General features: G+C 37.9%; 1 protein-coding gene across 5 annotated transcripts in view; it reads right to left on the reverse strand.

Annotated features, from left to right (window-relative positions):
* LOC127584733 (serine-rich coiled-coil domain-containing protein 2-like) overlaps positions 1–22,656 on the reverse strand; it is a 532,360-nt gene that overhangs the window by 165,768 nt on the left and 343,936 nt on the right. For all 5 annotated transcript variants that reach the window (XM_052041642.1, XM_052041643.1, XM_052041644.1 and 2 more), the window contains one exon: positions 7,036–7,243. In XM_052041642.1, coding sequence (XP_051897602.1) covers positions 7,036–7,243 — 208 coding nt within the window. The remainder of the gene's footprint in view (positions 1–7,035; positions 7,244–22,656) is intronic.

A 22,656-nucleotide genomic window follows, 5' to 3' on the forward strand; every position in this document is an offset into this window, starting at 1 on the left:
GGTACAGCCATTTTTCAGTCACAATGAAATCTTGTTTACCCTCTTGGATGGACAGAAGAGATCCTATTGTACTATTTCAACCAGCATCATCACTGGCATCCAGACCATTATAATCCTTCAGCTAACTTCACCAAAATGGATCATCAGGTTATTACCTCACTGCTGTTTGTGGGAGCTTGTGCAAATGGATTTGTTACATTATCACAGTGACTCTCCTTCAAAAGTACTTAATTGGTCGTAACAAACATCAGAATGGCCGACGATATTGAAGTTATTATAGAAATGCAAGTCTTAATTTTGCTTCTTTTATTAATTTGCATCTACATCCTCTTGGAACCATGAATTAACTTGAATCAATGTTCTGGATTAACCTGTTACTTCTAATTTGTACCTTGTAACATCCAGAGGGTTCATTTTCATTTGCCTTCTGAGATTGAACCCATGTTTGCTAACTCCCATTTATATGTCAGCCCTCTGACACTGAAGGTGGCCATCTTCTTCCCTTGTGGCTCATTAATCAGAAATGAATACAGTATTCAAAGTACAGCATCACCTCAGCTGGACAACTTCAGCCTTGTACTCTTCTGATTTGCTGTTACATTTGGTTTTCTTTGTTAATTATTGCTCTGCCACTACTGGCGATAATCACCATCAGTCACAGATCTTTTATTGCACCTCTGAGAAATAGTCTGACATCTGCCTTGAATACATTTTCTTGATAAGGCCCTAGACTGTAGTGATGCTGGATTCTTACTTAAGAATCCACTGCAGAACATGACGTGTGGTCTGTACCAAATGTAATACAACTCTGGTGCAGTTAAATCCTGCTTGGTGAGGGTGAAATCCTATGTGCACTGGATCACTTTGTAAAGGTGTACAGTAGGAGTTATGATTTTTTTATATAATATTTGCACTGTATTGATACTCCATTGTACTTTAAGTATCCGCATTAAACCTAGCCAGGCATATGCTCACAAAATATATGTGGGAAACCAGAACACAAACTAAAGAAGCCTCTCAGTAGTACAGGAAACAGTAGGCAAACATGAAGCTGATGTCAATTCACTGCAGTGTAAGGGCTCAATTTAAAAACAGATATTATCAACTGGGACCTGAATCTCTTACTACAACTCTGAGCACTTGGGTTCACCTTATACTAAAAACTCTGATGAACAATATAGCATTGCAATCACTTCCACTTCAGATTACCTCATATCTGCCGCGCACGTCCCCAGAGCTGCTGCAAACGCCTTAAAAATCACATTAGCCTTATTTTCTCATTTTTATAACTAATTATACAGCAATTTCAGCTTCACATTACCAGATTGTAAAACACAAAATTGCTACTGGTCATTAAAGTGAAATATTAAGAATTTTACATGAGGCCTCCAGTGATGCACTGAACCACAATCAAATTTATTCCCCCAAAAGAACCTAAGTAATTTAAAGAATAATGACAATATTCTTGTTTATTCCCACATCAGCAGCAAGATGTCTTCAGTGCAAGACGCCCTTCAAATTTACAAATAAACCAACTCTAAATAATGTGCAACACTTCCTTTATCATTCTTTTACTTGCCCAAATTATACTTCAGTTTTTGGCTCCAAGTCACAAGAGCCAAGATACAAGGAAGGATGAATGTGTCTGGATTGCATCTGCATGCCTCTCACCAAGCATAAATAGGAATGCCAAGTTAATAGTTTCAGTGAAAGTAAAACAGGATTGAGGCTAATTGTCTTACATCAACAGGATCTAGCCTTCTACAAACACGGTCCATGTCGATCAAGACTATTCAAATATGGCATTGCCCATCAAACAACAAAAATCAATTAAACAGAAGAAAAAATAATGAAATATATATGTATATATGTGTGTGTGTATATATTTTTATATATATATAATTCAATGTTTCAAGTATTTTGAGGAAGAATTCCAAACACACGTTTTAGTTCAATATCTCTCTCTCTCTCTCTATATATATAGAGAGAGAGAGAGAGAGAGAGAGAAAGAGAGAGAGAGAGAGAGAGAGAGAGAGAGAGAGAGAGAGAGAGAGAGAGAGAGAGATTGAACTAAAACGTGTGGGTTTGGAATTCTTCCTCAAAATACTTGAAACATTGAATTATTTTGCATTAACAATAAAAGCTTAATCTATTTGAAAGTGTTTTTATCAAATTTTTGTCTGATGATATCAGTTCCTTGTTGCTGCTGCTGTGGTAAGTTTTGGGACATACTTGTGACACTAAAGGTGCTGCCAAAAGAAGTGTTTTTTTCAGTCAGTAGGACTTCCAATCACAGTATTTCTTTTAGGCTACCTAAAGTACTAAAATTGTATTGTTTTACACCAATATTCCTTCCACCAAGGTCAAAGCAGCCAAACAACAAATATGAACCAATTATTTTCTGGGTTCATGTTACTCGAACCAGTAGGAGACTAGATCATGTTTTATTGGAAAGATTTTTCTATTATGACTGGAAAACAGGTCTGCAAATATTACATTTCCTACAATTGCTTGCTTTGCTTATTTTACTGACAAAAGATTTTAGTATTTTACTAGATTCTGAGGAGAACATATAATGATTTGTATTGATGTAAAGCTTGTTTTTGTTTCCTAAATGCTGTTTTGTCAGGTAATATATAAAAAACTGGAGCAGAGACAGGACATCATACAGTAGCATAGTCAAAACCCATTGATGAGCTGCATAATCCATTTGTATGATATGGTAGCATGAAGTGCCAGTTGCAGGAAGTGGTGGGAATAAGGTATGGTAAAACTTGGATGACATACCAAGTGGGAATATAGCTGATACTCTGTGGCTTCTCAGAATAACTGTCAAAAGGGTTTGGATGGAAATCGAAGACGAGCACTCAAAAGATCAAAGGTCCCAGTGGATGATGAATGGTAAATCCATGGGATTACATTAGATTCAGGGTCTAGTTTGATAAACATCTGCAGGGAAGTAATAAACTCAAATATTGGAAGCAGCAGCAGGACTTATTTTCATCATCTTGTAGGCTGAGATTGTCTTGCCTGTTCAATATCATTCCAAGGTTCACAAGATACAACAAATACTGGTCAAGGATATAGATTAGCTGATAGACAAGCTATATTAGCTTTCTTGATTCTGAACTACTTGGTACAGCAGTGTGACCTTGTTATCAATTGAGTTAGGATTCTAGATGATAGAAGTATTTCAGTTCTCTATTCTGTTAACGCAATGGTCTTTTCATGCCTTTCACAAAATTGGTCTTTTCTTTGTTCAGCCCCATTTTCACCAAGTCAAGAATACATCTGGTAAGGGGTATTAAATGGGACAGTGCAATACCCACTGTTAGGAATGCACAGTTATTAATCATTACAATGTGAGGCTGAATCTCATATTTCAGCAAGGGTACCCTGGCAGTACATTGACCTTTATTATTAACAAGCAATGTCATTTACGTACCCACAGATCTCTAAATGAGCTTAGCTGTCATATACGTAGTCAAGCAAATGGGCAATTATTCACTGCCATTTTAACTATTATTTAATGGAAATCCACATTCCTATTACATATTTTTGAAATATTCATGCAAGGTTATTCGTTTTTTCATATTACAACCTTCAGAATAATTTAGTTTACCAATGTACTGTATTCAATAGAAATCTCATGGCATTACTTACAATATTTCGACCACCTGAGGATCGCAGTTTTGTGCATATTGATCCATAGTTTCCAACGTACACAGAAATACAGAAAAGGCCCTAAAATTCAGTGTATTTACGTAAGAATCCAGCTGCACAAATCTTTGGCAAGTCAGAATAAGTTGCCTGTCTTCATAAAACAAATCCTAATGTTCTGCTTCTTCCCTGTCTGTGTTTTGCTTCCTTTCTTATATCTGTGTGATGTTGTGTCCACATTAAGCTAACCTTATTCAGAATAATACTTTTAATATATTTAGTTGTGTATTACGGTGCAAGTTACAGATAGGAAAGACAAAACTGAGCAACAGATGCATCCACTCTATTCCCAGCTGGCAACCTCCAAAAGAAAAGTGAAGACAGGAAATATAATAAACCACTGTATTGCCACTTTTGAACTATAATGATTAATTATTGATTACAGCACCAAACAAGAAGCTAGAGGAACTCAGTGGGTAAGACAGCATATGTGGAGGGAAATGCACATTTGACGTTTCAGGTCAAGACCCTCCAGCTCCTTGTTTACTGCTCCAGATTCCAGCATCTGTAGTCTCGTGTCTCCAATTATTGACTACACTGACTCATACTCTAAGGTTAAAAAAAGAACTCGTGCATATTATTCAAGTACCCAAGCTGTCTTCACTAGCTTTCTACTAAAAGTACACACCATGCTTTATTAACAGATGTGGGCCTAGAATTCCAACATCAACTGGCAATGAAAAGCCTTATCAGTAAATTCATCTTAAATACAGACTGATAATCTGCTGTCATCGTCGTGGCTATCCCTCGAGGTCAAGGATGATGGTCTTCATTTTGTTGATCTATTTATGGGCTCTCAAGTGGCTTATGAGTCCAATCTTGGCTAGAAGTAGCCCACAGAGCGAAGACGCCTGTGCGTGTATTTGTTTAACGTGTACTTGATGTTGCACTACAAAAACCACACGATACTTCACAAATCAACCAAATGATTCCATTGGCATGGAAACCACAACATTGGAGCTGATGGATTTGTTGCAGCCTTCATCCGCCTTCACAGCTGTTGAGTTCGAAGTAACTTCGTCCACCTGTTCCACTGTTGAGGTCTTGGCTGGATTGTTCTTTGTCAGGGACCTCACCATCGACCTTACCGCCATGGGTGACCCTATCAGGAGCATAGCTCCAGACGGCATCGCTCTCGGGATCTCAGGACCACACAAGCTTCTCCACCATAACAAGGTGACACCAATCTGCTGTAAGCAGTCTATGGCATATACTTTGGAAGGAGGCAATCTAGTGTTAATTACTCTAAATTTTGTTGGAGTTTTGAAGGCTTTATTTCAAAGTTTCATGGGGATGCAGAAAGGCAACTCATATGCACTTCAAGAACTTATTAGTTCAAAATGCATTCCAATAAGTTCAATAGCTTTTCCTATACCTGAATAAAATCTAATGCAAATATTACATCCTATCATTTTTTTTTAAAACAGATAGACACACAACTATCTTATCATACTGTACCTAAAATCTGTCAGACAAAACATAAAATCAGGTCTTGGAAGAGCTGATTAAAAAAAATTCCCATAGTAAACAGGAACGTATTCAAAGTGACAATGATACAGGTAATAGAAGTAAACAATTCTGAGTGGCACCAATTGTCATTCCAGTAGAATAATGATAACATGTAAAGAAGGTGCCAAAATAATGGAAAACATGTAAATTACAAAATAGAAACACAAGTGACGGCAGATGTTGGAATCTGGAGCAACAAACAATGTGCTAGAGGAACTCAGCAAGTCAAGCAGCATGTGCAGGAGGACAGGAATTGGAAGGATACATAGCTGCAGTGATGAGTCTTGGTAAGAACATAGTCAAAGAGCTGGAGAGCAGTGGAAACCACAGAAGGGGAGCTGTGAGAGAGGGTCTCACAGAGCTCCTGTGATCAAAGCCCATCCACCCACTAAGGTTTTAAACAAACCTAGGTTATTCAATTTTCTTCAATCCCAGTCCCAGCTTTATTCCTTCCCAACAGAACAGCTCCCTCTTTCTACAGAACCAGTGCCCCATGAATCAAAACCCAGACATTCAATTCACTTATTTTATCTACCCTTTGCCAATTTGCATGTGGCTCAGGTCCTAATCGACCAATTATTACTTATGTAGGTCTGACTTTTAAACTTGGGTCCAAGCTGCTTATTTTCCTTCAAAAGAACTTATTTATCCTATCTGTCATTGGTTGTCACCTTGACCATGACAACTGGATCTCTCCTCTACCACAAGTTATTCTCCAATCCTGAGAAGATGTTTTAACCATGATAGGAGGAGGAAAACACAACCTTCGGGACTCATGCTCGCAGTTGCAAAGGTCCGTCTCCTGCCTTTTAATTATAATGTCCCCTCATTTGTTTCTAGTCTCCATATTCATTTCTAATTCTGAGCACCAAAGCTCCAAAAATCAAAGCTAAACATTGCCATTACATAAATTTGATAACTCAATTCAAAAGTTCCAAACTAAATCACAAATCAAAAATTAGTGGAGTAGTATCAAAGTCCTTTAAACATCTGAAAAAAATTAGGACATGTCATTGTATTACAAATTAAAGAAAACATTATCTAGAATAAAACTTACTTTCATTTCTCTGTTTATGCTGTCACTATCAACTTCTACCCATTTCTCTGTAAAGCAATGGTGAAAACTTATCTAAAGACTAACATGTCAGGCACTGCCATAACAATCCAACACAAATTATATCACTGGAAATTACTGGCAGCTTTCCCCTTACTGGTGTTTAAATCAGTTACACGTGAAGTTGTTGTTCTTTTTCTCATCAAAATATCACAGAATTGTAGCTACTAAGCTAAATATTCTTTCCACATATTAGCTTCTCCTTCTCCTCCTAACCATAACTGAACCAATAAACAAAATTACAAGTAGTTGAACTATTAGAACTCCATCTCCCAGGTTATTTGGTTGAATGAATCTTTCATCATTGTTGGAGGACTTAATGAGTGAGCTGACCTGAATATTTTACTGCATGTAGCAATCAAGTCATAGAGATATAAAGCTGCTCATGTTAGAGACGAGGATCAATGAGAGGGAGATTTGTTTTCCACTCAGCTTAGTGACGTTTTGCCAATTACATTATCTTTACTTGGAAAATGACCATGCAGCACATATTTTAGTAGGGAGCTGATTATGGAAGTGAAATTCAAAATAACTCCAAAACATCTGTCCTTAAAACTCTATTACTCTTTGAAAATTATTTTCTAGAATTTTGCCTTACATCTTAATGATGCAATACAATGGCAGAAGCTTTAGTATCTTATAAGCACAATGTAGACAATAAACTCAGTTATTTACAAATGTAAAAAATATACCTGTTGCAGTAACCTCTTCAATTTAAGTATCTGGGTTTTAACAGCTGTGCAGTCATGTACCATGTGCCTCAGCGTCAGAACGTCCAGCATCACGGTGCTCTCTGTCATGGGCCGAGAGGATCTCACATGATTGGTGGGAGGGTGATAGTAACTTGAAGCTGCATGCCAATCAAAATGGCCCACTGGAAGCTCCTGGGAAACTGGACTCCTGCAGAGGAAAAAAGCATGATCATTTCTCAAATATTAAATAATAGAACCAAAATGATAATTTAAGTTCCAGAAACTTAATATGTATCTGGACTGGCAATTGAATGGCCAAGGCAGAGAAGGCTATGGACCAAGTACTGGTAAATAGGACTAGTATAGATGGATACTTGATGCTCATCATAGATATGGTGGACAAAACGGCCCGTTCTGTACTCCATGACCCTATGACAAAAGGATTAATGATGTATAAAGGTTGCAGATTTGATGGATTACTGCTGTGCACAGAGTTAATTTTACACTGAGGGGTCAGTGGTACCCAAGGAGAGTCTTTCTTTCTGCAGTGTCTTTCACAACCTCTTGCCATTTCAATCTGCTTTACAGCTTATTGTAGTTTAGAAATGTGGTCACACTGCAATATGGAAACAATGGCAGCCAATTTATGTTCTGATAAATAGCAATGAATAAAAAGACAAGATAATTTGTTTTAGGTGTTGATGTAAGGATACATATATTACAGCTCTTTGAAAAATACCATTTGTTTTTTACATCTCCTCACATGGGAATGGTTTAGTGGACTCCCTCAGGAAGGATCTTTAGTCGGCATGGACATGTTGGGCTGAAGGGCCCGTTTCCATGCTGCATAATTCTGTGATCTCCAAGAAAAGGCAGTGGATTTAGATGTGTAGTTAACTGTTAAATAACAGTTCTGAAGCTTTTCTATCCACAGCTGCAAGATACAAGTCTTAGCTTTATTCTATGATTACTATTAGCCATTAGAATCTTTATAGAATGGCTCCTGCTTAAATCGATGAATGTGATTTTGTTGGGTATCTATCTTTTTTGGTGCAGCTACATTAAAACAGGGTGTTACTATGCCAAAAGAAAATAAAATTCCAGAAAATAAGTACATGAAGCAGCCACTAGGGCCCTAAATGACTGTTTAATCCAAATCCTATTTTAGAATGCTAGTCTGCCAAATTGGGAGAAATTTAAGTTGGAAATAAGCCCATGATGGAGCTCTTTTGATATCACAGAGGTATTATAAATCTTCATATATTTTAGTTATACATGTTCTTCACAAGTATGAAAAAAACAACAAGATGCTGGAGGAACTCAGGTCAGGCAGCATCCGTGGAGAAAACCAGACGGTCAACGTTTCGGGTCAGGACCCTTCTTCAGGACTGAAGATAGGAAAAGGGGAAGCCCAATATATAAGGGAGGAAACAGAGCAGTGATAGGTGGACAAACGAGGGGAGACAGGGTGGGCACAAGGTGGTGATAGCTAGATATAGGTAAGAGATTGTGATAGGCAGATGCAGGGGAGGAGGGGAAGCAGCCCCAACCGGGGGGATGGGTCAAAGGTATGGAGGCAGGCAGCATAGGGGAGGAGAGGAGAGGAAGAAAAATGGTGAGGAGAAAAAAAGGGAGATAGGTTAGACTTGTTTTTTTCACCTAGATTCCAGCATCTGCAGTCCTTTCTTTCACTTTTTCACAAGTATGCGTCATAAAAAATGTGCACAACATTAAGCAGTGCTTATAACCTCTTTTGCCATTTTGCAACACAGTCTAAGTCAGATCTTAAATCAGTTTGAGTTAGATATCTTTTGTATTTAATCTCATATTTACTGACCTATTTCAGATGATGAACTTTCCACAAGTCTCTTTAGTTTAACTTCATCATCATAATGACCAATGACACTTAATGGTATTGGTATTGGTTTATTATTGTCACTTGTACCGAGGTACAGTGAAAATTTGTCTTACAAACCAATTGTACAGGTCAATTCATTACACAATGCAGTTACATTGAGTTAGTACAAAGTGCATTGATGTAGTACAGGTAAAAACAGTAACAGTACAGAGTAAAGTGTCACAGCTACAGAGAAAGTGCAGTGCAATAACGTGCAAGGTCACAACAAGGTAGATCGTGAGGTCATAATCCATCTCATTATATAAAGGAACCATTCAATAGTTTTATCACAGTGGGGTAGAAGCTGTCCTTAAGTCTGGTGGCACGTGCCCTCAGGCTCCTGTATCTTCTACCCGATGGAAGAGGAGAGATGAGAGAATGTCCCGGGTGGGTGGGGTCTTTGATTATGCTGGCTGCTTCACCAAGACAACGAGAGGTAAAGACAGAGTCCAAGGAGGGGAGGCTGGTGTCCATGATGGGCTGGGCTGTGTCCACAACTCTCTGCAGTTTCTTGCGGTCCTGGGCAGAGCAGTTGCCATGCCAAGCCGTGATACATCCAGATAGGATGCTTTCTATGGTGCATCGGCAAAGGTTGGAGAGAGTCAAAGGGGAAAAAACAAATTTCTTTAGCCTCCTGAGGAAGTAGAGGCGCTGGCGAGCTTTCTTGGCCGTGGCATCTACGTGATTTGACCAGGACAGGCTATTGGTGATGTTCACTCCCAGGAACTTGAAGCTCTCAACCCTCTCGACCTCAGCACCATTGATGTAGACAGGTGCATGTACACTGCCCCCTTTCCTGAAGTCAATGACCAGCTCTTTTGTTTTGTTGACATTGAGGGAAAGGTTGTTGTCATGACACCATTCCACTAAGCTCTCTATCTCCTTCCTGTACTCTGACTCATCACCGTTTGAGATACGGCCTACAACGGTGGTACCATCTGCAGACTTGTAGATGGAGTAAGAGCAGAATCTGGCTACCTTGCTTCAATTCATTTCTCATCCAAGCTTCACTCTGTCTTAATTACCTGAATGATGTCTAAGCACTCATGCTCTAAATCCCTCAACAAATTCTCACAAATTTTTTCTGCTATTTTTCAAGTCACACTCACCCATTACACCTGTTCCCCCTTGACCTGCATTGCATCTAGTCCTCCAATTCTTCAATATCAATATATCTATAAGGTTCATTTGAATTACTCTCATCTCTGTAGTTTTCTAACCAGATTATTCTGTTCCCCCTTCTCTTTAAATCAACATAAGCAACCATTTAATCCTCATGCACAAGAAGTTAAGCATTAATTCCCACCCTCCTCCCACCCGACTTCTTTTCCCTCTACAAGAACCTCCACAAAATATGTTCCATGCTTTGGAGACATTACCTGTTCACTAGCTTATTTTTTTCTTTCCTTCTCTCGAATCACCTCTATGTTAAAACACCACAAAAAGGTGGCCTATACTTATCCTGGCCCCTAATATTGTCTACTGCAGCAATATTAGTTTCTCTCTAAATGCTCGACTGATACATCAATTGAAAGATTCCAGGTATGGAAGTTTTGCCAAATTATCAGGTAAATAGCAATCCTTGTGACAATATTGTAAAGAAGGTGACACATTTGGCAGCAATTTTCTGCACCAAATCTCTCTTACTTACTACATTTTTCAGTACAATTGTAACAGTTAGGGGAAAGCCACAATGTTGATCTAATCTGGAGAAAGAAAGGAAATTGAGAAAGTACAATAGAAAAGGAGAAAGGAGCATATTGCATCCAATTTGGCAGAACATGACATGTGAATGTAACATTCTGGAAACCAAAATAAGACATTCCCCAAAAATTGAAAGGTAAAATGACAATTTTATAATTTAATGAAATACTAATTATTTTACTTTACATTAAGGTGCATTTTCATCTACACTGTATGCCTGACTTTGAAGGAAATTGAATTACAAGGATTCAGTGTGTCATCTAGAAGGCAGTGAAAGAAAAACAACTTTTATCTCCGAGGAATAATACTTCAGTCTGATTTCCTCCTAACATATCAGCAAGTCATAAAATTGTGCCAAAGGGCCAACTTCTAAACATAATTGACTTTTCATTTCACACAGATCTTGCATAAATTGCTTGTCATGCCATGTTATTCCAGTGGCATTAGTTTGCTCCATGAATGAAGCTCAGGTGAGAGCATGCCTTTGGCTGAATCAATAAATATATTTACAATAAATAATCCACTACCTTTGAAAGTAACATTAACATAATGGGATATTGAAAATAACATTGAATATTCTGGCAATTTACTTCTGTCTAAAGGAGCTTTAACCTTTTGCATACATGTTTTGCCAAATAAGCTTTGGAAATAACTTACAGATATTAACCTCAAAAAAAAAATACATGCAAGGAAAATAGTGTATTTTCTTAAAAACGTTAAAATGTGATCGATGAATAAAATTAAGCACAGCAAGTGTGGAGACTTCCATTATGTCTCTTCCAATATCTGCAGTATACAATTGTAAAGTTCTGATCTGAATCCATGGGTTATTGAACTAAGAAATAATCAGAGGTCATGCAAACAAACAAAACAGACTAACTTGGTCTTTTCAATTCCTCTTATTGAAAACTACCTATCTGATAGACAGTAGTTCCTATCCCAGCCTCAAAAGTACTCCTTCTCCTGCATCTTATCCTACTTTGTTCATCTTACTCTATGGTAGACTCACCAAAGAGAAAGCTAGTTTGTAGGTATGGAAAGCAATCTGAAAGGCAGCAGCTTGGTAGCCTTTATTAAAGTGGGTTAAAGTTTTGAATAATTACTACAACTAGACAAAGCTTTTGTGAGATCATGCTTAGATTATTGTGGTGTACGGTTTTGGTTTCCTTCTCCAAGGCTGATACAATAAAATGCCCAAAGCATTTTAGGGACCGATGTTCTCTGGTGTTTTGAAGAACGATAGATAATCTCACTGTAGATGCTAAAACAGTATTTCCCCTGACAGCTCAAGAATTAGAAATTGTTTCAAGATAAAAAAAATTCTTCACTTCAGTGATTCTGTATCTTTGGTTCTCTGGGACAGGAAATTCCAAAGATATTTGGCCCTTGACTATAGTCAAAGACGATTTTGATAAATTTTGAAAGACTAGAAGAATCAATGGATTATGGTGATCAGGCGGGAAAGCAAGCAAGCTACGATTGTGCTGAATGTCGGAGGAAACTAGCAGCCAAATAAACCCTCTTCTACACTCAACTCTTTTTCTTGTGACCATGATAAGCAAAGTTCATAAAAACAGCAGTTATAAACCTCAGTATCAGCTCTTACAACGTTTGAATTCTCCAAGTTGATCATGTTGTTTGTACAATCAAGTACATAAACAATATGGTCCTGACTTTACATAGCATTCTATCCTACCAATAAAAAAACAAATTTTAATCAGAAAGAGCAAAGTGGTAATTTCAGTCAACAAAACAACACCTGTTTATTCCCCATAGTCATAAATATCATCCTGAACAAGCATTAAGAATTGAGTAATATATCAGCCTATTCTAACTCTTAATATTTTGCAGTTATTGAGAACATTAGTAAACATCTGGTCAATGTAAAATTATAAAGAGAACTTTTACTGTACATAGTTCACACTTTAGTGAAGAGATATTAAACTTTTTGTTATGCTCAGAAGGGAAGAAAGAATTGTCCATCGTTTTCTTTATTGTGGATCGCTTTGGCAGTATAATAAATTTTGAAGTACTGTGCATCCATTGTATATTTATTTTCAAATATTACGCACAAGACTGCCAAATGTTTTATTACAAAGCATTGGGCCTGGATATCAAGAGCTCAGCAATGCTCCTTACATTAATCCAGACATTTTCTTTCCTAACACCATTAATATGTTTAACAAAATGATCCTTTCAGATGCTAATACAACCCAAAAATGCCACTGAATTGTGTCAGAAAGATTTTACTCTCTCCCCTCTAATATTACATAACCTCCCAAAGACAGAAATTTGTGGTAATGATAGAAATTTTAATTCATGTGAATCAATACTACAGCATGTTCCTATGACCATGTGATATGAAAGCTTTGAGAGTCTCCAATCAGCAAATGGCTCTGGGTACCTAAAAGCACAACCCATTTCTAATGTCAAACTTGCAGAGAACGGTTTGTGAAATAAGCTAAAAACACAGATTTCTTAAAAAGTTTCTCTGTTATGTACGAATTGGAAATGGCCAAGTACAGAAAGCATCATTGAAGTCTAACCAACCATCAAGACAATTACAGTAGGCACATCTTAAATGACAAGTTTTTATTCTATTTACTGAATATTCATACAATATTCTATCTCCTCAGTAAAGTGACAGTTATTACACTGCAAAACATTTGCTTATTTCAATGATCAGTTAAGCCTTCTCCCAGATTCGCTTCAATACTATTTCCTTCCCAAGAACCAAGAAAGGTGACATTGTGGTTGGTGGAAGTATGTTGGCAGAATCTAGATCAATTCAAACACATTGCTAAGAGGGCTTTAAAAAAGACCACACTGCAATGTATTTCATTACTGGCTAGAACTCATTCCAGGTGTAAGTCTAGTAAACAGAAGTGTTAGCAGCACATTAACACCATTCCTTAAATAACAAGACCAATACTGTACCAAGAACTTCAGCTGCTAATGCCTGAAGCATAACTCCAATTTATATTCAATCCACCTAGCAATAAACAATAGCATTGTGTTGCTTCCTATTTATTTGCTTGTTATACCTGCATTTGGACTTCTGAAAATTATGCACTAGGACCCAAACCCATCTGCATCCCTGAATTCTGCAGTTTCTCACTATTTAGATAATTAGTTTTATTTTCTCTGCCAAAATAGACAATTTCACATTTTCCCCCACATTTTATCCCATTTGCCAGATAATTACTAACTCACTAAACCTACCTATTAGCCTTGAAGACCTCCTTGTGTTTTCTTCACAACCTACATTCCTACTTACCTTTCTAGGTACAAATAGTAAAGAGTTGAGACATTGTGGCACATACTTGTTACATTTTACCAAACAGAAGATTCACTTATACCTACTCTTGTTTCCTGTTAGCCTGCCAACCTTTCATCCATGCTTATGTATGTTAAACGTCCTGTACAATGAGTTTTTATTTTCCACAATATCTTTGATTATTGCATAAAAAGAGAAATACCCTATTTCAACGTTGTTCTTCTGACAAAACTGTAAAAGCCTACAATCAGTTACTTATAATTCCTTTCTTCACACAGAAAGGAATTGAAACCAGAGACAAGCACATGTGTACAAAACTGTTGTTCATCCCACATCTCCCATTGCTGACATTTTACCACTTCAGCTGCTCCACAGAGGTCAAGCCTCCAAATGTGTGACATTGAAAGGGTTGTTCAATGATAATGGCAAAAGAGACCACAGATGCTGGAGTGCGGAACAACAAGCAGAACACTGTGGGTCAGGCAGCGTCAGGGATGGTTGGGGGTTTAAAGTGGGCGGCGCGGACTCGTTGGGCCGGAAGGGCCTGTTACCATGTTGTAAATAAAACTTAAAAAAAAGAGATATACGTATGTTGATGTGGGGACACAGGGTCTGTGTTTTATTCAATGAGAAGGTGTGCGAGCTTGATGCTAAACAAGAGCATTGCCTGATCCCGAAAGGTCATCAATCTTAAATGTCCGAAACAGAACCAGGTTTATTATCACTGATATATGTTGTGAAATTTGTTGTTTTGCAGCAGGAGTACAGTGCAAAGACATAAAATTACTATAGCTTACAAAATAAACAAATAGTGCAAAAAAAGGGAATAATGAAATAGTGTTCATGGGTTAATTGGAACATTCAAAAATACAAGATGGAAACAGGTCATTCGGCCCAACTTAGCCACGCTGACCGGTTGGTGCTCTTTTGTATTAATCCCATCTTCCAGCACTTGGTCCATAGCCTTCTATGCCTAGGTGATTCAAGTGCTCATCTAGACACTTCTTAAACATCGTCAGTGACCCAGCTTCCACCACACCCTCAGGCAGTACATTCCAGGTACTTACCACTTTCTGGGTGAAGGTCCCCTTCATATCTCCTCTAAATCTTTTCCCCTTTACCCTAAATCTATGTCTTTCAGTTTTATCCACCTTTGATATGGTAAAAAGATTCCTGCAGTCTACCCTATCTACACTCCTCGTAATTTAATATTCCTCAATCATATCCCCTCTTAACCTCCTCTGTCCCAGTGAAAAAAAAACCTAGCCTCTCCAGTCTCTCCTCATAACCGAACCGCTCTATCCCAAGCAACATCCTGGTGAATCTCCTCTGCATCCTTTCCTGTGGTATCACATCCTTTCCATAGCATGTTGACCAGAAATACATGCAGTTTACTCTTTCTCTCCATGGTCAACTGCCAGCTATGTCCTCCTCACTGGTCAGCAGGTCTGAGTTCTGTGCCTGTACATTGCAACGTGAAAGCCCAAGATGTGCTGGAAGCCAAATGCCAGCACACTTGATATCCTGCTCTGTTGATGGACTCACTGTTGTATCCAGTGGAGAGAACCAACATGCTGAGATGAGTGGCTGGATACAATCCACATCTGGCCCCTCAGTTCTATGTCAACAGCATTATCACATTCAACTGAATGGGTTATTTGCCCTGATTAGAAAGGTAAGTGGTGTACTATTCTTTTAATTTTGAGTAATTCAAAGTTTTTTAATTAAATATATTAGTTTCCTCAAAAAAAACTTAATGCAACTTGCAGTATTTGTCAATGATTACCAAATACATTTAAATGCAGTTCAAGGGCCTTTGACAGTAGCAAACTATCATGGTATTCAAGGGCAAGGGCAAGGAATCTGGCATTAGAGGTCTGGTTGCCAAGTCATCCACTCCACTTCATAGCTGGTCTCTTGGAAGAAGAGGGATGTCACTGTCATGTCAGCTCTCTGCATCCAGTTGGTGGAGATAAGCAGATACAACAAGCAGTGAGCTGGATTGAGTATGATTCAACCCAATAACAGCAGGGTGAAGGTTTCAGCAGGAGGTGAGCTGAGGCAGAATAGAATCAAAGAATATTATGAAACTGGGAATAGACGGTCTTGATGGCAGAAATTCAGTTGTGTTAAAAAAAAACACCGAGATTGCAAATGAGTTGGTTCAACTTCAAAAAGCTTCAGGAGATAGGAATGGTGGCAGGGAGCCTCATCAACTTTGCCAAACTAATCTTAAACCTTGCTGGTTTCATCAACACTTGAGGGAAGTCACCACACCAACCTTCAGACCAGCTGACAATGCAGGCATTAAAGGCATCAGACAAAAAGTTGTTCTTCAGTTTGATAGTAGATATCTGACAGTTGATTTTCCTACATCATTAAGGAATGCTGGAATAAAAATGTTCTCACTATGAGTTCTACCATTGCAATTTTATAAAACATTTTGTTACGTTCATAATCTAATTTATAATCCTTAATGCCCAGAATGCTATAATGTGTTAAAATCAATAATTAACTTTAATCATATCCTGATTCATCAAGTCTTTTTAATAAGGTTTAGATATTGTTTTATTTCAGCAAAGTTTTTAATAATGCCTCCTGTTTTGTTGATAAAATTAATCTGTTCAATCTTCCATGGGAGCTGAAAGTCCTTTTTTTTTGTCTAGAATGTGTCAAGTATACATTAATGTCTACACTTCTACTAGACCTGTAAGTTCATAATCCCCAAAGGATACTACAGCACAATTAATCCTACACACAAAGACAAGGCCCACTCAGTGTCAAAGCAGGGAGCAAACACAGCCTTTTGGCCAATAATATCATATTTGATATCTTCATGCACTCAACTTTGTCTGTAATCTTCTATTCCCATTTATGGGCTGAGACATCTAACTTGCCAGTTAGCAATGACTGATGCAATTGCTGCTACTTACTTTCTCTTGAGTTTGGAAAGTGGCAAGAGGGGGATCAAGAGAATTGGCTGAGTGGGTGATTCAGGCAAATGAACAAATGGGTGGAGAGAGGGTCAGGTAAATAATGGTGGGTTGGAGTCAGGAGACCTCTAGTTGACTGAGGCCCTGGAAACGAACATGGTCTCGGAATCAGTCTGTGACTTGGAGTATAGAGCAGAAGCAATTACAGCTTAAAATGGCTGTTATTTAATGACAAGAAGTGATGCATGTGAAAGGTCATCTTGAAACTAATAATCTCTGATGACATTTTTAACCAAGAGAGAACTATGAAAACATTTTCAGGCTGATTACTGATTTGGGATACTTGAAGATGGTAAGCCAATCTGAACTAAGTCATAGTACATTGGGTACCAATCATTGACCCAGGCTCTCCATCCTCACTGCCAACACAGCCTTCAGCAGCACTCACCTCTCACACAAAGTAAAGACATTGTGTACCAATGTTCACCTCACTGCCTATTATCAATGTTGAAGATACAAAAAGTGATGTTATTCCACTCTCTCTGATTCAGGTGGCTGGACCAGCAGAGTCACTTAACTCACCAATGGTCTTCGAATCAACCACTTGCAGTCCCTCAACCACTTGATGGCCTTTGCATTGGCTGGCACATGTGGACAACTTTGTAGTGGGAGGTCTCAGGCTGAATGAAGCCTCAGGAGGGAATGGGGTCTTTTACTCAGTGAGAGATTTCAGTGGACAGGTGTTGGGGAAGAACCGTATTTACTTTAGAGTTCTGTGATAGATATCAGCAAAATCCATTCACCCAGGAAATTGTGCAAGTCAGCATGAGCTGTGTTTTAGTAAGTAAAATAAGAAATATGCTCAGCACTCCCCTGAATCGTGCTACATGTCACCTCTTATTTGCATATTAGACATGAGCAGGCCTTTTTCATCCACATCCTATCTGATCCACAGAATCACCTTGCTGAACACAAAGTTTATTTCTCACATTGAGAACAACAACTGACAACAATTCCTGCCCAATAGCTTCAACATTCTCCATAATCAGCTGTTGATGATTTTTGTCTCTCCGGTATTGTATATCCACAGTGCAATAAATCAGAGACAGTAGACTAGCTCAGAGAGGTTCCAGTGACAGATTCGCCAGAATTATACCGGGGGGGCTAGCAGGGAGATAGAATTGGATCTCAGTCTTTGGATCTCAATCATACAGGAAGCTAGGTGCAATGTTCTCAGAACTCTATCAGCTTATACAATCCTATTATCTTGATATAGAATATACAACATAGAACAGTACAGCACAGGAATAATGAATCAGCCCACCGTGTCTACACCGACCATGATACCAATCTAAACAGATTGCATCTGCCTGCACATGGTGTGTGTTCCTCTTTTCCCTGCCTGTTCATGTGTCTGTCTAAATGGCCCTTAAATGTAGTTATCATATCTGCTTCTATCACCTCCCCTGGCAGCACGATCCAAGCATCTAACACTCCCTCTGTAAAAAAAAAAGCCTTGTTAATCTTCTTTAAATTTTCCTTGTCTCACTTTAAACCTATGCCTTCTAGTGTTTGATATTTTCACCCTGGGGAAAAAAGACTCTGACTATATACCCTATCTATGCCTCTATCTACTTATATATCTAATTTATATACTTCTATCAGGTTGTCCCTCAGCCTCTGATACTTCAGATTAAACAATCCAAGTTTGTCCAGCTCTCCTTATAGCTAATACACTCCAATCCAGGCTCACCAGTATGTTGCCTCTTCTGCACCCTCTCCAAAGCCTCCACGTCCTTCCTATAGGGTGGCAACTAGAACTGTACTCAATTCTAATTTGGCCTAACCAAATTTTTATACAGCTACATCATGACTTCCCAACTTTTATACTCAATGCCCTGACCGATGAAGGCATGCCACACACCTCCTTTAACACCTTAACTACTTGTATTGCTACTTTCAGGGAGCTATGAACTTCTACGCCAAGATCCCTCTGCTCATCAATGATCCAAAGGGTCCAGCCAATTACTGTATACTTTCCTTTTACATTTGACCTCGCAAAATGTATCACCTCATACTTGTCTAGATTAAACTCCATCTGCCATTTCTCTGTCCAAATTACCAACTGATCTATATCCTGCTGATTAGCTGATATCACGGACCTACACTTACCACCTAAGCAGTATCATGGAATTTTCTATTTAACAACACTGTGGGAGCACCATCATCAGTGGATTACATTGCTTTGAGGACAAGGCTTCCACTTTTTCAGGATCACCGGGGATGAAGAACAAATGCACTCATGACCATCTTTCACATTCCAAGAGCAAACATAAGATGGAAAGTTGCTCCAGAACACTGGATAGAATTGTAAAATTAATTTAGAAGCCCTCAGTAATAGACACTTTTGTAAACATTTAAAATAAAAAGAAAGAACCATTTTTGAGAAATCAGCAAACAGCACACATTGGTGATACAATTTGCCTGCCGCAAAAGCTGCCAGGTATTTATATCCATCACTCAAGTTAAATCTTCTTTTATAGAACTTGAGCACTCTGAAAAGTTTACCAAAGGTCGATTTCATGCCATCTCTCTTTAATTTGTTCAGTAAGCTGTAACTTCCATTGCTCTCTTAGCCAGCAAGATCTCATCTGCTCCTCTGTTTCAAAATGTACAAAGATAATCATTTTATATTGCAGAATATAAACCATACTGCTGCACCACTGTATAATCCCTACTTTAAAACATCCTGATGAAGTAACGGACCCCTATTGTTTTACTACATTTGCATATGAACTAATGATCATTTTAGTTTGCTGCTTCAGCACATGACTCAATTTCACATTTTGAATTGCACATTTCAATCAATATAAAGTGCCAATCACTTACACATCACTACATTTGCAGTAACAGCACTGAGCGCAACAAAAATAGATGTAGTTGGATTGTACTGCTTTATTTTTGTCATCCTTTTATCATTAAGGACCCTCACCACCCGGGACATGCTCTCTTCACGTTACTACCATCAGGGAGGAGGTACAGAAGACCCACACTCAACATTTCAGGAACAGCTTCTTGCCCCCCCCGCCATCAGATTTCTGTAGGTCCATGAACACTACCTCCTTATTCCTCTTTTGCACTATTTATTTATTTTTGTAACTTATAGTAATTTTTATGTCTTGCACTATACTGCTGCCACAAAGCAACAAATTTCATGACATATGTCAATGATAACAAACCTGATTCTGATTCCTTTTGTTTTCTCTCATCTTTTATATCAAAAACAAACACTATTCCTAATGAAATATTAGAAAAGAAAAAAAGATCGGATAATCTTATTGCCTACACTTCCTTTTTTTTCCTGATCTAATGATGGTGAAAATTGCCAGTATTTCAATTGTTGCTTTTTAAACATCATTGAAATCCATTAATCCATAAAATACATCTCAAACTACTTTGATGAAGGACACATCAAAATGTGGTTCTGAACATAATCTGATAAACTGACTATCAGGTTCAGCTGAGATCACCAAACCAACAAAATCATGTCTTAACTGGACACATGCCAATCAGCATCAAGTGTCAACACAATATCACAATTGGAGGAATAGAATGATTTGCCTCTAATGACTGCAGATGACTTTTGTGAAATAAGGTCAGATCAAAATGCAGATAGGATATCGGTCCCACCTTTAAAGAATACGAATTAGATTGCAGGCATGCTTCACGGAGATCTTGGTTATCTACCCTTATTTCTGCATACATGGCTTCAAACTTTCTTTGATATCACTTCTGTCAAGTTCCTTGGGATGTTTTGTGACATTAAAAGCTTAATGTAAATACAAATTGTTAATGTACATTAGTAAATTCCTAGTTACAGTAATGAAAGTAGAGAAGCATAAACAGCAACATGAAATGAACAGGCTGGGCTTATATCCACTGTCCTCTGCACCATCAATTCCCCAAACTACCCCTGGGGTTTAGGTGAAATAGGTTGCATCTCACCCCAATTGAAGGGGTTAAGGGTAATTCTTGGCCTTTATCACATATTACCAGCATTTAGTTTGCTCTTATATTTCCAGTGCAGGAGTGTCCTTTTCATTTTAAGAAAATATGAAAATTTTTATAGCTATCGCATATATTGACATTGAACATTCTTAAAGAAGTCTTTATCCTTCTACAAGTTGATTTTATTGATGTCCCTGTTCTACTTTGTAAGAATTAAAACAAGAGCATGGCTAAACTGCACACAACTAAGCCAACACGAATTGGGAAAAAGGGATTTGCTGCCCTCTTAATATTCCAGGATTTTCAGTGCAAGGACAGTATGCAGCCAAATGTTTTCACTTGAATATTTAAGGTTCCTGGAGACTGCATATTATTAAAATTCACAGCATCTATCCAACAAGCTGTGGACAAGCACACTTAAAACTTGAAATTAATATTTGTTAATTATACTTAAAATAAATTTTGGATGTGTTATGTTAGATAGCAAACCACTAAAATATTGCAATGACTTGAAGAGTGTTGATAATTGCTTAAATGCAATTTTCATCACTTAACCTTCAATTTACATATGTGGTACAAATATTTAAAGGGTTTAGTGCTTATTGCTTGCACTTTACTCAAATGCTGCAAGCATACTGGACATGGAACTCCTATGGATTTAAGTATTTACATGATGATTATAATTATTAAAGGTATTAAATTTGGATGCAGTGGTACAATGATTTTCTTGAATTAAGTTATTTATCAGTACAATTGCTTTGGTTGATTTAAGCCAATAGTATGTCATGGCTGACAAAATTCATAGTACGCAATCATAATTACAGAAATACTATGAAAGAATAATGGCTCTAAAGCCAGACCATCCTATAAAGTATTTTTGAATTGGAGTTACCACTGTAATGGAGCAAAAAAAAATGGAAGCCAAAATACTGCTGATCAAATCATCCATTTTGATGATGTGATTGAGGGTACATATGGACCTTTCAGGAGAAAGATAACTCTTACACTCCTTTTCAAACAGTGCAGGAGGATTTTTTTTACATTAATATGAGAGCATAAATGTAGTTTTAATTCAGTGCCCCATTTGAAAGATGGCAAATGTAACAGTACAACAGTTCCCTCACTACTACACCCCAGTACTGCCCCTCTCAAAGTACAACATGCCCTCTGTATGCCTCTCTAACAGAACAGCATATACTCAATACTGCTCCTCCAACTGGACAACAGTCCCCATTACAGATGGGACATCACTAGATAACTTATCCTCGTATAGCTTTTCTTCGGCATAATGCTTCCCCAGTTCTGCCCTCTAACAGATCAGTAATCCCTCAGTATTGTCCCTCCCACAGTAGTGTTCCCTTGTCACTACCAAGCAAGGCAGCATTCCTTCAGAAATTTCTTTTAGAAGAAATTCAGTTTTTCCTTTTACTTTCCAAATATTTGTAATGGAGTGGGATGATCAGAAAGCTTGCCTCCTAACTACGAAAGCTCAAAACTTTTTTTTATAATTGAAGAATAATACATCTTATTTCATATGGCAAGCTCCCTTTACATTCGATGGAGGGAGATAATTTTCTCATTTGTCCTGAAATTACTGCAGCTGGATTAATATCATAAAAGTAACGAAGAGTAATTAAACAATGTTTATATAATTTCTCATTACATACCTCAAACACTGAGGCACTTCACAAGAATTTGGCAAGAATTGCACTTTATTTTAGTGTAGGTCCTGCTCTACTCTAAGACTACAGGGCAAGTACAAGACTGATATCAGGAAAGCAGAGAAGCTCATGCCAGACACC

This window comes from Pristis pectinata, chromosome 30 (genome assembly GCF_009764475.1).
Source record: "Pristis pectinata isolate sPriPec2 chromosome 30, sPriPec2.1.pri, whole genome shotgun sequence".
In the NCBI taxonomy this organism is placed as follows: domain Eukaryota; kingdom Metazoa; phylum Chordata; class Chondrichthyes; order Rhinopristiformes; family Pristidae; genus Pristis; species Pristis pectinata.